The sequence below is a fragment of the Setaria viridis genome, chromosome 5 (assembly GCF_005286985.2).
Source record: "Setaria viridis chromosome 5, Setaria_viridis_v4.0, whole genome shotgun sequence".
NCBI lineage: Eukaryota > Viridiplantae > Streptophyta > Magnoliopsida > Poales > Poaceae > Setaria > Setaria viridis.
In genome coordinates, this window is record NC_048267.2 from 38,542,099 (window position 1) to 38,557,875 (window position 15,777).

General features: G+C 53.6%; 1 protein-coding gene across 1 annotated transcript; it reads left to right on the plus strand.

The window, feature by feature from the left end:
* Positions 1–4,873: 4,873 nt before the first annotated feature.
* On the plus strand, positions 4,874–7,476 carry LOC117859324 (uncharacterized). Its single transcript, XM_034742555.2, has 5 exons — positions 4,874–5,579; positions 5,693–5,750; positions 5,842–5,925; positions 6,039–6,174; positions 6,952–7,476. The coding sequence occupies exons 1-5, from the start codon at positions 5,012–5,014 to the stop codon at positions 7,228–7,230; spliced, it is 1,125 nt and encodes a 374-aa protein (XP_034598446.1). The 5' UTR covers positions 4,874–5,011; the 3' UTR covers positions 7,231–7,476.
* Positions 7,477–15,777: the final 8,301 nt, after the last annotated feature.

A 15,777-nucleotide genomic window follows, 5' to 3' on the forward strand; every position in this document is an offset into this window, starting at 1 on the left:
CGCGTATATTTTAGCGTTGGTGTTTCTCCCCCAATCCTGATTCCCGCACCCCCGCACGTCCCTTCTGATGGGCCCAATACGATGATGTGGCCTGTTTTGAAATATTGGGGGTAATTTATTAGCGATCTGCTGTGGATTGATATGTTTTTAGGGGAAATTTTTTTAGAAGAACCCCCAATATATAATTTTGGGGAAGAATTTTTTGACGTACTCTTGAAGTTGCTCTAAGTGCCCTAACATGCACCAGCCTAAGCGGTAGTCGCCCCGCATCGGCTATTCAGGGTGTGTTTGGTTGCATGCACCACATGATGCATGCATGGATGATCCTGGATGGGGTGGTTCGACTAATTTGCTTGTACCATATGGTTCACTCTAATTAGTAGAATAATGTATTAAGTGGGATGGTCTCATCCTGGATGAGCTGGTACAATTCGTCCAACCAAACAAAAGGATCATTATTATTTTGAATTATTTCATATATGAATCAAATGATACAACCAACCAAACACACCCTCAAGGAACCGTGCAAGGCCTAAAAAAGGAACCGTGGAAGCCGCCAATGCGGCAATGCAACACCAACGTGGGATTGTTCCAGCATTTTGTTATTAAAATAAAAGTGCCCTAATTTACTCTTCACACGACACCACGCTGTGACTTCAAAGTGCGAAACCAACAGGTACAGCGCGCTGCCGCCTCGCCGTCGCCCCCGGCTCCCTGCACCAGCTAGCTGCTCTTCAAGGGGCTGTGGCAATCCACCAACCTGGCGCCCCCCATCCGTGACCCACGCCACGATCGGTCCATCCACCCGCGTGGCACGCCGGCCGGCCGGCCTGGACGGGCCACCCGTCGAATTGACGCCACATCACCCCGCACCCTCTCCAACCCAACATCCCGCCAGCACGGCACCAAAGCCACGACCGGCCGGCGCACGCACCCGAGACCCAACCCCCCATAGCCCCGAGCGCGACGGCTCATGTGCCTGGCCGCCACCGCGACCGCGACCGCCCGGCCCCCGCAGCAGCCTCTTTCGCGCGGCAGCTAGCTCCATCGGCCGGCACGGGCACGGGAGGAGTGGGCGCGCCCCCGAGCCCCCGTGTGGGCTCCCGGCGCTTTCCTGCGAGACTGGCATCCGAATAATGGGCGTGCCGGGGCGGCCGCACATGCCATGTCCCCCACCGGCGCGGCCACCACCCGGGCTCGCCCGAATCGAGTTGGTTGTTGCGGGGATTTATGCGCGCCCGCGCGCGACCGTGCCGGGGTTTCGTTCGGATCTAGCGGGGTGAATCGAGCCGAGCGGGTGAAGGACGAGCGAGGCGGCGGATGGTCCGGCCAATGGGTTACTCCGATCCGGCGCATGCGGCGAGCCCCAGGCCCCAGCCGTCCACGCCAAAGCTCTTGTTCACGGCCGTTGTGCAGTGACTAGTGAGGCCAGCCAGCCAGCCATGATTATTGCTGCTTTGTTGCATCCGAGCTTTGTGGTACCTGGCTAAAATGATTGGTAAAGGCCAATCGAACGGTCCCTCGTGTGCCTGTGTTCCCCGCGCCGCTCATGGACTGGACCCGTGCGATTCGGTGGTTACACAAAGCAAAGGTTGTGTACGATTTGCTCGGGTTCCCCTCCAGGCTCCAGGCTCCAGGCCAAAGTGGTGTCTGGCTGCGCTTGCTCATGCCGCCAGCAGCTATGGGCCTGTTCGCTTCAGCTTATAAGCCGGCTGAAAAGCCGAAACGGCTGATTTATTGTGAGAGAAAAATACTGTTTGGTGGCTGATAAGCCGGCTGAATAAGCTGAAGCGAACAGACCCATGCCTGTGTGGTAACTCTGACAACACTTTTCAGTGCAGAGACACGCCGAGACGTAGCCGTGAGATAAGGATCCGTTTCACCGCGCAAAACGACAGGTAACATGGAACGGAACAGCAGTGTGGAAGAAGTCCAGGTTTCATCTGCCAGTGCCAGTCCGGTTTGTCATTTGCAGCCGGCGTTAAGGTGGAACCCATGGAAGAGGACATTGAACAGTGTCTCTGAAAACGACCGGTGCACTGACAACATCGGCACCCTTCAGCTGCTAGCCCGGTACATACATGGACATGGCCGCTTGTGATTACACAGTGCCCTGCCCCGGCCCCCGGGGCAATCATGAACGAGCTCCATGAATCTCTCTCCATATTCCTGGCAAGTTGCCAAGGAACCATGCGATGGATGGCTTTAAAGCTCGAATCATTCATACAATACAAGCGGCATGAATTTCTCATCATAACATAATTTGTAGGGACTAGTCGGCGCCAAGCTTGGGAACCTGCATTCAGGTCGGATCAGGTTCGTGCAACCCATGACCGGACACAGGGCGCGGGGAGATAGGCCCGGCGGCCATCGCTAGCTGCTATCTACGGGTACACGGCGGCATCCATCAGATGGCTGGCTGCCCTTATTGCGGTAGGGCAAGGCAGACGCATGGCGTCCCTGCCGTGCCATAAGGTCCGTGTCCGTGCATGCACCCCCGGCCCTGTTGGATGGGATGCCCATGTCCTCGATCCCGGCAGAGCTCCGACACCGGAGAGACCGACGGCGCTGAGCGCTGCCGCTGCGGATCACCGCGCACGCTGACACACCACGCATTAACGTCGTCTTTGTAACAGTGCCAGAGCGCCTGTGCTGATGACTGACTGCCCAGAACATGGCCGGGCTCCGGCTCCTTTATCCGTTGGCCGTTCGAGGTGCCATGCCAGTGCCAATCCAGAGAACCGAATCGAATCGCGCTGCCAGCAGTAAAGATATCTTATTGGGAGAACTGAGCATTTTGGCAGCAACCGAGATCGGATAGCACAAAAAAGAACCGCACGCCTGTATCTCGAGAAGAACTTTGTTTTGCAACCACCAGATTTGGAGCATCTCGTGCCAGTTCACCCCGGGATCCAGAACCACCGCGATGATATTCCAGCCGTACGTATCCCTCCTGCCCGCGACACGAGCGTCGATGAGGAGATCGAGGAGGAGGTAGCCGACAACGACGACGGCACGGGCTTTATCCGGCCGCGAACCCCACGCATGTGCGCGTCGTATCATGACAAACACGGCGATCCCCCCAACCTACACGGGCGAAAGCAAAACCCGGCGCAAAGCGGGTTCCGGGGCGATGCGTCAGTTACCTTCTCGGCCCCCAACTAATTATCGCGTCGCGCGAGCTCAACAATGATTCGTCCCCATCATAACTGCTGTGATTGCGACCAGTTGCAACGGCACGGGCGGTTAGATTAGATTAGACTAGACGAGGTGATCGAGTTGCAGTGGCAGAGTAATACTGCAATTATGCGAGGGGGGAAGGCAACCGTGCATTAACGAGCTGAGCGTCCATGCATGATTCTGCAACCCCTGCCTGATGATCATCGGTAGCTCGACGGAAACGGACTGGAAAGCGGGATTGGATTGGACGGAGCACGGCAGCAGGGGAGGAGGGAATGAGCACAAGATTCCCTGCCAGCTCGAAAGAGGCGCGGGAGAACGTGGGCAGGGCCGGCCTGGCCTGGCCAGCCTCGCCTCCGCCGGCCGCTCGCCATCCTTTCCTTCCCCCCCACTCTACACGCGCAGCCAGGCCCCAGGCGCGTGCCACGGCTACGGATGATGGATGGCTTGGCTTCCTTGTCGGACCGGGCCGGGTGCAGGCGGACCACCGCCGCAATCATACGTACGTAGTACGCGCGAGCCCGCCCCGGCATGGGGGTGGTGGGGCCGGTTGCCAGTAGGATACTCCAATTGTTGTGCGATGGCGATACGACCCCCGCTCGTGAATGCAGCAGGGACGTCTCATGTCATGTCACGCCAGTACACCGTACGCGTACGCGCTTTGGCATGTGGAAGCCAGGTACGGTGATTGGCTTCTCCATCCGGTCGAGAGCACGTGTCAGCTCAGCTGGGCGCAGTGGAAATTCTACCGCTGCGTACGGTCAGCGCCAGGCTATGTTTTGTTTCGTACTGGCACGGATGAAACGTTGCATCGATTTGTTTGCGGTGGTTTGTGCTCGATTGGTTAGCAGCCGAGGTTTACTGCGTTGTCTCTTCAAGTTCGTTCTCCTCCACACCCTGTACGTTAAACATTAAGGTATCTCCGATGGTCGGCGGTCTGAGGTTGGGCTGCTGATTAGGGCCAATTTGCATCGGCTTAATTTGGTCGGCCATGAACGAATTGTTTGATTGTTTCTTCCATGTTTGTTTAGAGTATGGTACATGCACATCCACATTTCTGAGGTAAGTTGGTTGCGACTTGCGAGCACCACGCTAACCACCGAAAAGCACCTCCTATCATCTCGAGCGCGACCTAGTCCCCTGTTACCTCACCTGCATTTGGACTGGCAGAGAACGCACGGACGCTCGGTGGTTGGCCTAGGTCTTCAGGGTTCTACAATGCCACTGTTCCTCGCGATAACTCTTTACCACCAGCGCAAGTCACCATCCTTGCATGGACGGGCCACGACTCGGAGCCTTTTTCTAGTCGCGCTGCCCACTTTCAAGGGACCAGGGATATTTTCACCCGGCACTCGCTGTCAGTCCGTTGCTTTGTGCGATGCGTTTCCTACAGCCCCATTAACGTTTTCCCGGCCGAGGCGGCGAATCCATGGCCTTGACAGCCCATCTGAGCGTCCCCTACAGACCCTCGCCCGTTCGATCCAACGGGAACGTGAAAGCGCAACGGCCATGCAGACTCGCAGTACAGCCGCTGCAGGAGCTCAGCTCCGACCCTCCGATGGCGAGCGCACGCATACGCAGCTAGTCCCCCTCACCTGTGACCTGTCGGCCCTACCTACCTGACCCACCACCTTCCTCTTCCTTTCCCGCGCCTCGGATCGGCTTATATATACCGCCCTCGCGCCACCCACACTCCATCATCCCACTCTCATTCATCCGACGGACGCCACAGCTCACAGCGCCTGCAAAGCAAAACCACTTGAGATTTGAGAACCGGCCGGCCAGCCAACTAACCGGCGCCGTGAAGGAAGGCTCTCCAGTCTCAGGCAGGATGTGCAACTCCAACGTCAAGTCCGCGGGCGTCGCCCAGATCGACGGCCGCCCGGTGCTGCAGCCGGCGGGCAACCGCGTGGCGCCGCCGGAGGGGGCGCGCCCGCTCAAGAAGTCCCTGCACAAGTCGCTCTCCATGCCGGCCTCCTTCGACAACAATGCCGCCGCGGCGGCCGCGCGACCCGCGCCCGAGAACACCCGCGCCGCCGCGGCGGCTTCCCTGCTGCCGCCTGCGACGCCGGCCTCGGTCACCGCGAGGGCGACGAAGGCGGCGGCGGCCGTGGCCGCGGAGAAGAGCAGGGTCAAGGCCAGGAAGCCCGGCGCGGTGCTGCCGGTGGTGACGTTCGCAGCGCTGGAGGCGTTCGAGCCCGCGGGGAGCATCGCGGCGGCGCAGCGGGAGCACGCCGCGCAGGCGCAGGCGCAGCGCAAGATGCGCATCGCGCACTACGGACGCACCGCGTCCTTCTCCCGTGTCGAGGGGAGGGTCGGCGCCACCGCCGCGGAGCCCGTCCCCGCCTCCCCCACCGGGAACGACGAGAAGCGCTGCAGCTTCATCACGCCCTACTCGGGTAAGCACGAGCCTTTCGCTCTTCTTAAACCCTTTCTTGACAAAAATCACAAAATCGTGCCGGTTCCCGAAGCTTTGATCACTAACTTGCGTGCTCTGTTCCATGGCGTGCAGACCCCCTGTATGTGGCGTACCACGACGAGGAGTGGGGAGTGCCCGTGCACGATGACGAGTGAGTTGCCATTCCTCCTCCACAGTTCGAGCCACGCATTGCTCCTCGCATGTTCTTGTAACAGTCTCCTCACGTTTCGCGGCGCTGGCAGGTTGCTGTTCGAGATGCTCACCCTGTCTGGCGTGCAAGTCGGGGCGGATTGGACTTCCATCCTCAAGAAAAGACACGTCTACAGGTTCGGAACAGAGCAATACCCTGTAGTAGAAGCTACTGCGCTGAAGATGTCAGTTGCTGCATTCCTGAAACATCTGAGCTGATTTCAATCTGTATCTGCCTTATCACAAACAGGGAGGCGTTCTCCGGCTTCAACGTGGACGCGGTCGCCAAGTACACCGAGAAGCAGATGGCGTTGCTGAGCACCGACTTCGGCCTGGACTTGGGCACCGTCAGAGGGACCGTCAACAACGCCTGCCGGATTCTCGAGGTACCGTCCATTATCGACATATTTTCACTTCAAATACTCGTTCGATAATCGCTGTCAGAAATCTAAGTGCCAAGGTAGCGAGGTTTAGGATCAGAACGTCCTAAATCTGAGCTTTTAACCCTCAAAAAATCCAAAACCTGCGTGTTGTTTTTGGTACTAGTTGGTAGTGCTTTTTCGATCGGTTGGGCCTGACAAGATACTAGTAGTTCAAGTTCCAGTACCATCTCACAACCGAAGCATAACCGAAAGATGATAGGAGGCGGTCAATGAATGAAGGCAGCCTACGAAATGAAACCCGTTAGCAACAAGTGAAAGCGAAGCCTAACAGAATCCCTGTCCCCCCTGATTGGTAGACAGCTCAATGAAGAAGAAGCAGCTATGCTAAGCTAGCGTCGCCCCTTTATTAAAGGTGACCACATTGCCGATGCAGAGCAAGTGCGTCGTAAAGCAGCTGGACACAGCCAAAAAGAGTGAGAGAGCCCTTCCTAATGGGCGTTTTGGTGGCAAGGAAAAGATGCTAACCGTACTTGCTTTGTTGTCATGCCTTTTAGTTTAACGAGCTCGCTTCACATTCTCACAAAATGATATCCTCGGTGACTGGTAGGAGGTAGAGTACTGCACACTAATCCGTTGCTGACATTGTTCCATTTTCCAAAACGGGACTGTGAGCCGGTTCCCACTAACCACCAACATACGAATAACAGCTTGCTTATACTATAGTAGCTTTGTGACAATATACATGGCAGGGGAATGATAGAAATGTGAATGGCGTTGCAGGTGCGGAGGGACTTTGGGTCGCTGGACAAGTACGTGTGGGCATTCGTGAACAACAAGCCGCTGTCGCCGGGGTACAAGTACAGCCGGAAGATCCCGGTGAAGACGTCCAAGTCGGAGTCCATCAGCAAGGACATGGTGCGCCGGGGCTTCCGCTTCGTCGGCCCCACCGTCATCCACTCCTTCATGCAGGCCGTCGGGCTCACAAACGACCACCTCGTCTCCTGCCCACGCCACCGCGCCTGCTCCACCTCCGCCGCCGCCGCCGGCCGCGCTAACTGATTCTTCTTCTGACCACCGCCGACCGAGACCAAGCCAGCGGCAGGACACGAGGAGGAGACGACTTCTCAAGTATAAGGATGATGGACAAGACGAGAGAGAGAAAAGAAAGAAAGATAGCATCGAGTAGTACGGCTAGTATACGAAAAGAGAGTGTTGGTTTGCAAGTGTGTGTATGATGAGTGTGCTTGTGTAGATTACTTACCGCCCCCCTCTAATTAGTCAATGAAGGAGCTTGCTTGCTGTTAATTGCCCCTTAAGTACTACCACTTGGTAACTACAGCAGCCACTGCTTGCGTGATGGTAGGTAGGTGCGCGTGCATGTGGCGTGCTGGCTATAGCTCGCTTTGCAGCTGCACGCGGCACGCCTCTGGTCTCCGTGCTCTCGACGAGCTAGCCAGATAGGGATGGATGGGTGAGGAGGGGACGACGATGATTAGGGAGGGAGAAGAGAAGCCCGGGCGTGTGGGCTACCGGCATGTGCCTGATTAAAGCGAGATAACAGCGCACTCACGGCAGGCCATGTGGTGTCGCAGGCAAGCGCATGTGCAGGAGAGAGAGGGGGCGAGAGGGTGAGGTGAGGGGACGACGAGGCCCGCGCCCGCCCGCTTTGCCGGCGCATGTGACCCTGCAGCTCGCGCACTCTTCAATCCTCGCGCAGCTCGAGCAGGTCTTTTATGACCATTTCTCTGGCATTTTCGGACAGCCAACGGCAAGGCGAACCTCTGCGAGTTTTGCGGCACTGGGAATCACTCCCCTGGACCTATCACACCTTGACCTGGCATTCACCGTTGAGGAAGTTTTGGGAACGATCAAAGAGCTCCCAGCAGACAAGGCACCTGGCCCCGACGGCTTCACGGGAGCGTTTTACCAATCCAGCTGGACAGTAATCCGTGACGATCTGATGGCGGCAGTTAATGCCTTTGCAGAAGGACATGGTCAGAACCTCGAGCTCTTGAACAATGCACTGATAGTGCTCTTACCAAAGAAACCAGACGCCGCCGAGCCAGGCGACTATCGACCGATCACCCTGGTACACAGCTTTGGGAAATTGCTCTCCAAACTGTTATCTGTCAGATTGGCCCCGCAGCTTGATCGCTTGATCGCAAAGAATCAGAACGCTTTCATCAAGCGCCGATCCATCCATGACAACTTCAAGTACGTTCAAAGGGCAGCTGTACTCCCTTCACAAGAAGAAAATACCAAAGTTTCTGCTGAAGCTCGACATATCAAAGGCATTTGACACACTGTCATGACCCTTTCTTCTGGAGTTGCTGGAAGCCATGGGATTCAGCAGAAAGTGGCGCAGCTGGATATCAATGCTACTCTACTCCTCCTCATCCAGGATTCTACTGATCGGCATATAAAGTGGCGCAGCTGGAAGCCAATGGTGAATACACCGCTATATCGGCATATAAAATGCTACATCAGGGATCGACCAAACTGCAAGGTTATGAACTGATTTGGAAAACCTGGGCGCCACTGAAGGTAAAGATCTTCCTTTGGTTGGCCTTAACTTTGACACTATGAAAAAGAAAATTCTCCATCACATCAAACTTGCGGTACATGCATGGAGTACTAAATGTAGACGAAATCAAAAATTAATTGCACAGTTTTGTTGTACTTTGCGAGACGAATCTTTTGAGCCTAATTAGTCAATATTTGGACAATAATTTACAAATACAAACGAAACGCTACACTTACGTATTTATGGCAAAATGCCAATTTTACCACCCCAAATTGGGAACTAAACAAGGCCCAAGAGCCAGAATCCAACGACCACCTATTTCTATTCTGCTCTTTCACCTGACAACTGTGGTATTTGATCATTGCAACATTGGGCCGGCAATATCCTGCGCCGACACAGAACAAAAACATCCAACAGTGGTGGATGCAGGCCAGGGCAATGTGGCAAGGACAGAAGAGGAAGGGCTTCCACACCTTGGTTGCGCTCATTAACTAAGGCCTCGTTTGGATACAGCACCTGTCACATCAGATGTTTAATATTAATTAGGAGTATTAAACATATACTAATTACAAAACTAATTGTACAGATGGAGTCTAATTCGCGAGACGAATCTATTAAATCTAATTAGTCCATGATTTGACAATGTGGTGCTACAATAACCATTTGCTAATGATGGATTAATTAGGCTTAATAGATTCGTCTCGCAAATTAGCACAGGAGTTCTGCAATTAGTTTTATAATTAGCTCATATTTAGTCTTTCTAATTAGTATCCAAACATCCGATGTGACACTGCTAAAGTTTAGCACCGTATCCAAATATCCGAGTAATGGAAAGAGAGGAACGCGCGAGTTTTCAGAGGTGCTCCTCTGCAGATGAACCTCCTGCTCCAAAAGATCAAAGCTGAAGGCGAGTTGTGGATCATGGCGGGAGCAGAATACATGCGTTGCCTAGTGAGCGAGTAATCCTCTCTTAGGATCTAACTTCGCTGGACTTTAGCTAGGTTGTTTGTTTCATGTAATAGAACATTAGCAGCTTACCCAGCGCTTCCAACGCGCGATGTTGTAAAACCATCAATCTTTCTTAATACAAAATACACAATTCTCTTACGTATTCCATAAAAATATCCTCGCGCTGTGCTGCGCGAAGAATGGTAGAACGGCCGGACCGGACGGAGCGGAACGTGACTGACCCTTGCCACTATCGGACGTGCCAGTGATGGCCACCACTGCACACCTCCCCGACCGGCCAGGGCCAGCTGCGCCGTCCGTCCGTCCGTTCCGGGCATCTGTTACTCCTGCGCTACATAGTTGTCTATAGGCCGCGTACAATGTGACCAGCTAGCTACGTTAAAATGTGAGGCACCACGCATGTACCGTTTCCCACCCAAATTTGTAGCATTTTGCGTGTGACGGCTGACGACTTTTGTGACGCGTCCTGCTCTACTGTATTGGCAGACAGACAGCGATGAACAAGCATAAACGCAGTACTGGCTACGAGCCTACAGATCACAAGGCTGTACGTGTTCGTCTCGTGCGATGCTTCCTATTTTTTTTAAATAAAGCAGGGCATTGCTGATTCATTTAAGGAGATAGAAGTATAAATGGTTCGATATTATATAGGATAAATAGCTCTCTAAGCTTACTCATCAGTAAAACTAAGATACACTACCCCAACACAAGGTTTCCGCACACTCTCTGGTGCAACTTTACATCGTCTTGTATCATGTCGAATACTTTCATTAGCCGTAGATATTTTCCTTCAAATATTTACCGGTTGCGCTCCTTCCATATGTTCCAAGCAGTGAGGATGAGGTACGCTGCTACTGATCAGCCTTGCTTCCTGTCGAACGCCGCAAGTGATCGCCACCACCATTGTTCCACTTCTACATCTTCATCTTCCAGTATGCTGATTATTTCCCAGTCCAGTTAGACACTATCATTCATACCTCTTTGGCGTAGGTGCATTGGAGGCACAGATGCACTGTTGTTTCTGTTGCCTGATCACATAATGGATATTCCATTTCACATTCCCAATTTCTAGCCACCATCCGATCAGCTATTGAAAGCTTGCTCTGGATCAACAACCATGCAAAAAAAAGTTATGCTTGGCCTCAGCATAAGCTTGCCAAATGGCTTTGCCTTCAAAGGTACTGTTGGGAGATGTCTCCCCTCCTCTCTTCCCACTTTGGTCGGTTGATGCCCAATCTTTCTTTCGTGGAGTCGATGAGCGATCTTACTCGAGCAGTTTGGTTCCGGTGCGCACAATCTCCGCGGGAATCTTTGCATGTGCGCGCTTGGTTCTTGCGTGCGTGCTACCCCTGGCCAGTTTCTGCTTTGTTTGTGCGCTTCTTCTCACAGCGCTTCAATGCATGGTTGCCGTGGGTGTGTGGTTCTCTTTGGTTGTTGGTTTGCATGGTTTATGAGGTCGGTTAAGCTAGCGCCTCCGGTTTATTGTAATGCCACTGGTCGGTCAGAAGCTAAACTCTATGATTGAGCTGCAACTGCAATACCATTGCTTCCAATGATTAAGATCTCACCATGGAAGAGTAAGATCGGACCACCAAGTGGTTTGGTCGGCGTCATACTCCTTGTATTGCCAGTTTGCCGTGGTGATGATGCCATGGCCTGACGTGCATGCTTGATGCTTCCTAGTGGCAGTTTTCATGACCTGTATTTTCGGCATGAGGCCATAGTGGGGTGGGGTGGGGTGGGGGGGGGGGTGGCGGGCTGGGCGTGATGGGTAGTGGATATGGCTGTACTCATCTAGTATCATTCTACCTTCAATGTTCTTTCGCAAGTCTGCACAAGACCAATCCCTTCTACCTTGTAGTTGGCGCCTCTAAAATAGGAAATGGGTGTGGGATGTGAGCTGGTGTCGGGACTTTGGATCTTCAGGCCAAACAAATCGTTGCTGATCATTTGTGCGTGTATGTTACACTGTCCTATTTTTTTATCGCAAAAAAGGTCCTATTTTGAGGACGGAACAAAAGTATCCCTCTTCTTTGGGTCATTTCAGGATCATGCACATAAATGAGATAGGTGTTGTGTTGTCTCTACTCTCTAGTAGTATTTCTTATTCCCATGGAAGATTCCTCTGCTCACGCAGCACCTTCACGCTGCAGCAAGCAGAGGGGCAGTCACATTCCATGGTTGGATGTCGGGGTAGCGGCTACTCCGTCCGATGTAGATAATCATCTCATACCGAGGGGTCCCGCGGTCCTCGTACTCCCTGCTGGTGTACTCCGGACGCTCATAAATCCCGAGGCGGTCCATGCAGGCGAACAGCAATCTGGGAAAACCAGGCTCCTCCAGGCAGTGGCTGTTGACCCATCCTTCCTCGGCCATCTGGAAAAGATCCGGGACACAAATTAGTTTTACAATAGAGCAGAGGTAGGCAGAAATTTTGTAATTCTTTTGTTTTGGTCAAAAAGGGCTAATCCGGTCCTAAGGTCGCGTCCTACAGCCAACGACGGCTCTGATACCACCTGAAGCGTCCCCACATAAGTAGAGACTAAATGTGATGCAAATATCAGTCCCAGGAGGCTGATAGCACATTTATTCGACAGATAGTTCAGTTACCGTACAACTCCCGAGGGAGTGGGCGTGAAAGCCACGCAACGATAAGCAGTAAATAAATAACGGCGGCTAACCAAGCGACTGCCAAAAGACAGCACTCGGGACTACACGGCAGCAGCAGCATCTTGGGTAGGCCAACACCACAGGCAGCGTCGGGTGCGGACACAACCTCTACTCAAGGTCCTCGGCGACGAAGTCCGGGTCCTCCTCTGTAGCAACGAAGCAAGGGTGAGTACAAACGTACTCAACAAGTCCAACCCCATCCACGGAGGGGGATACAAGCAAGTTTATGCACAAATACAACAAGGATAGGCTAGAGTTTATTTGCGATAAAGCTAAATTTTAACACATGCAGGGGATCGTTTTCAAAAGGGTTTCAGTAAAGTTTTCCTTTAATACTCGAAACATTGAGTGGGGTTGATCCTACACAAAGGATCCAAGTTTTTATCGCTATCGGACTCCCCGTCCGCCATAGCGCACGGCACAACTGCCGGACTCTTCCAAAATCCAACACACACACACACTCACATGACATTCTTGCCCAATTGCTAGTTATGTGACCAAGCCGTAACTCATCCAATGCCGTGGACGCGGCTACCCGGATAGGTTTTAACTCTGCAGAGGTTGTACACTTTTCCCACAAGTAGGGTACCGCATCACGATCACCTTAGTGTCGGTACGGATCCTAACAAAGCCATTACCCACCTTAGCTAAGACTGGCTAGCCCTCGCGGAGACACCCAAGGGATTCACGGCTCGTCCATGAGACCGTAACCGGGACCTAAGTCACCAAGATCTTACTCCTTTTCCATAGGTTCCCGTTGCTCACCAGCACCCCTGAGGACTAACAGTTCAGCTAGTGGGATTTATGCTAAGCCGTTGCCCATACAACGGTCGAGTGGTTGCACGATGGTGGAATTAGGCAAGATGACACATCAACTCGGTCCTTACTTACGACAAGATGGATATCTCCCGACATTGCTCAACCACCAAGGTACGAGCACAACAACATGGCATTCCACACAAGGAATACTCATCCATCCTGTCTACACATCTTTTTCCCTTGAACCCGAAAAGCCATTTTCTCACTTGCACACACACACAGCTTATTTTCCGAAAAACACCATAGTAATAATGATTGCAGTGGAGTAACAAATTCCTAAGCGTTCTAGCAGTGGTTATCATCTAAACAGAGCAAGTCATATTTAGAGATAAGCATAGGATAACAAGGAATGTTCATAACAATCAAGGGGTGGCTATCCAACAATGTCTTGCGATGAAATAATATGCATTTTGTAAAACAGGCCAATAGGTTGTGTTTGAAAAACTAGGTATTAAGTATGCATCAAAGGGTGAGATTGGACTTGCCGTCTTCAAAGCCTTCCGGGAGTTCCGGCTCGCGGTATTGGTCCTCGGGCTCGGGCTCACGGTCAAACTCCTCCTCGGGCTCCTCCTCGGGCAATCCGCGATCTACGGCACACACAAACAGACACACAAATAAATAAAAGAGGAAACGGTTTTTAACCGTGAGCTCCGAACAGGAAATGTGAACGGAAAATAGGTTGAAGGATTATTTTTGAGAAATTTGGATATGGATCGGCGAAAGTATTCCGGAGGATGACGTGGTGAAATTTGGGATTAATTGGAGGAAGTTTGGCGCATGAAATGACGGGTTAAACATGAATTAGGGGCTTGAACGAAGGCTTAGGGCTGATTTGTAATAACCAGGGACCTATTTGCAATTACTTTTGGAGGTGGAGGGGCTTATCTGCGAGAATGCTATGAGAGTGGTGGGAGGGTCTATGTGTAATTCTGGGAAACTTGGGGGTCAGATCTAAAATCGGAGGTAATCTTATCTTCTTCTCCAGGAACTTGGAGAGAGAGAGGGAGAGATGGAGAGTGGCCGGCGGTGGCCGGCCGGCCGGGCCTCGCCGGCGGCGAGCCGAGGGCCGTGGGTGGTGGGGAGAGAGGAGGGGGCTCCGTTTTGCCCCTCACCTTGGGGAGGAATGTAGAGGGGCGGCCGGTGGCGGCGGCCTTCGGGCGGGGAAGGGGCGGCGGCGGCTTGGGGCGGCGGCGGTGGCTTGCGGCGGCGGCTGCGGCTTGCGGCGGCGGCGACTTGGAGTAGGGCGCGGTGGTGGTGTGGCGAGTGAAGCCGGGCACCGGGCCTTTTATAGGCCGGCGAGGGGGAGGTGGCCGGCGTTGTAGTGGGGCCGGCGGTGGCGTGCACGGAGGGCGAGCGGCGCCGGAGGGGCCGGGGCGAGCGGTAGGGGCCGGCGGCGAGCGGTAGGGGCGGGGTCGAGGCGTGACCGGCACGCCGACGTTTCGGTCGGGGACCGGCGCGGGCGGCGCGGGTGCTCCGGTGGGGTCGGGCGGCTCGGCGCAAACGCTCCGGCGGGGCCGGCCGAGGCCTGGCCTGGGGCGGCCGCAGGGGTGCCGCGCGGTGTGGCGCCAGGGGAAGGTGGGGCGTCGGAAGTAAATGCACCAGGGGGGGCCGGTCCAACGGAGTGGCGCCAGCAGGAGGCGTGCGGTGCGCCAGGAAGAAGAAGGAGAAGGAGAGAGAAGGAGGGAGGAAGAAGAAAGAAGAGGAAGAAAGGAAGGAGAAAAGAAAAAAGGAAAAGGGAGGGGAAAAAGGAAAAGAAAAAGGGGAAAACCGGCGGCGATTGCGGCACGCGGTCGGAGCACGCGCGCGGTCTGACAACGGCACGCGGCGAGATTTACGGGCACAGATATAAAGGTAGGGGTCGGTATGGGTACTGGGACGGCGAAATCGCCGGGGAGATTTCCGATTTCCGGGAGCTCAGCGGTAAAAAGATTTTAAAGACGGTTTTTAACGGGTGATTTTAATTGTGTTGCGATCAAGGGGTGGCTATCCAACCATGTCTTGCGATGAAATAATATGCATTTTGTAAAACAGGCCAATAGGTTGTGTTTGAAAAACTAGGTATTAAGTATGCATCAAAGGGTGAGATTGGACTTGCCGTCTTCAAAGCCTTCCGGGAGTTCCGGCTCGCGGTATTGGTCCTCGGGCTCGGGCTCGCGGTCAAACTCCTCCTCGGGCTCCTCCTCGGGCAATCCGCGATCTACGGCACACACAAACAGACACACAAATAAATAAAAGAGGAAACGGTTTTTAACCGTGAGCTCCGAACAGGAAATGTGAACGGAAAATAGGTTGAAGGATTATTTTTGAGAAATTTGGATATGGATCGGCGAAAGTATTCCGGAGGATGACGTGGTGAAATTTGGGATTAATTGGAGGAAGTTTGGCGCATGAAATGACGGGTTAAACATGAATTAGGGGCTTGAACGAAGGCTTAGGGCTGATTTGTAATAACCAGGGACCTATTTGCAATTACTTTTGGAGGTGGAGGGGCTTATCTGCGAGAATGCTATGAGAGTGGTGGGAGGGTCTATGTGTAATTCTGGGAAACTTGGGGGTCAGATCTAAAATCGGAGGTAATCTTATCTTCTTCTCCAGGAACTTGGAGAGAGAGAGGGAGAGATGGA

What these genes read in the sequence shown, in the direction of transcription:
- LOC117859324 (XM_034742555.2), top strand. Translation starts at nt 5,012, where the DNA reads ATGTGCAACTCCAACGTCAAGTCCGCGGGCGTCGCCCAGATCGACGGC. An exon ending in CTTCATCACGCCCTACTCGG is followed by an intron (nt 5,580 to 5,692) that starts GTAAGCACGAGC and finishes CATGGCGTGCAG; the next exon opens with ACCCCCTGTATGTGGCGTAC. An exon ending in AAGAAAAGACACGTCTACAG is followed by an intron (nt 5,926 to 6,038) that starts GTTCGGAACAGA and finishes TATCACAAACAG; the next exon opens with GGAGGCGTTCTCCGGCTTCA.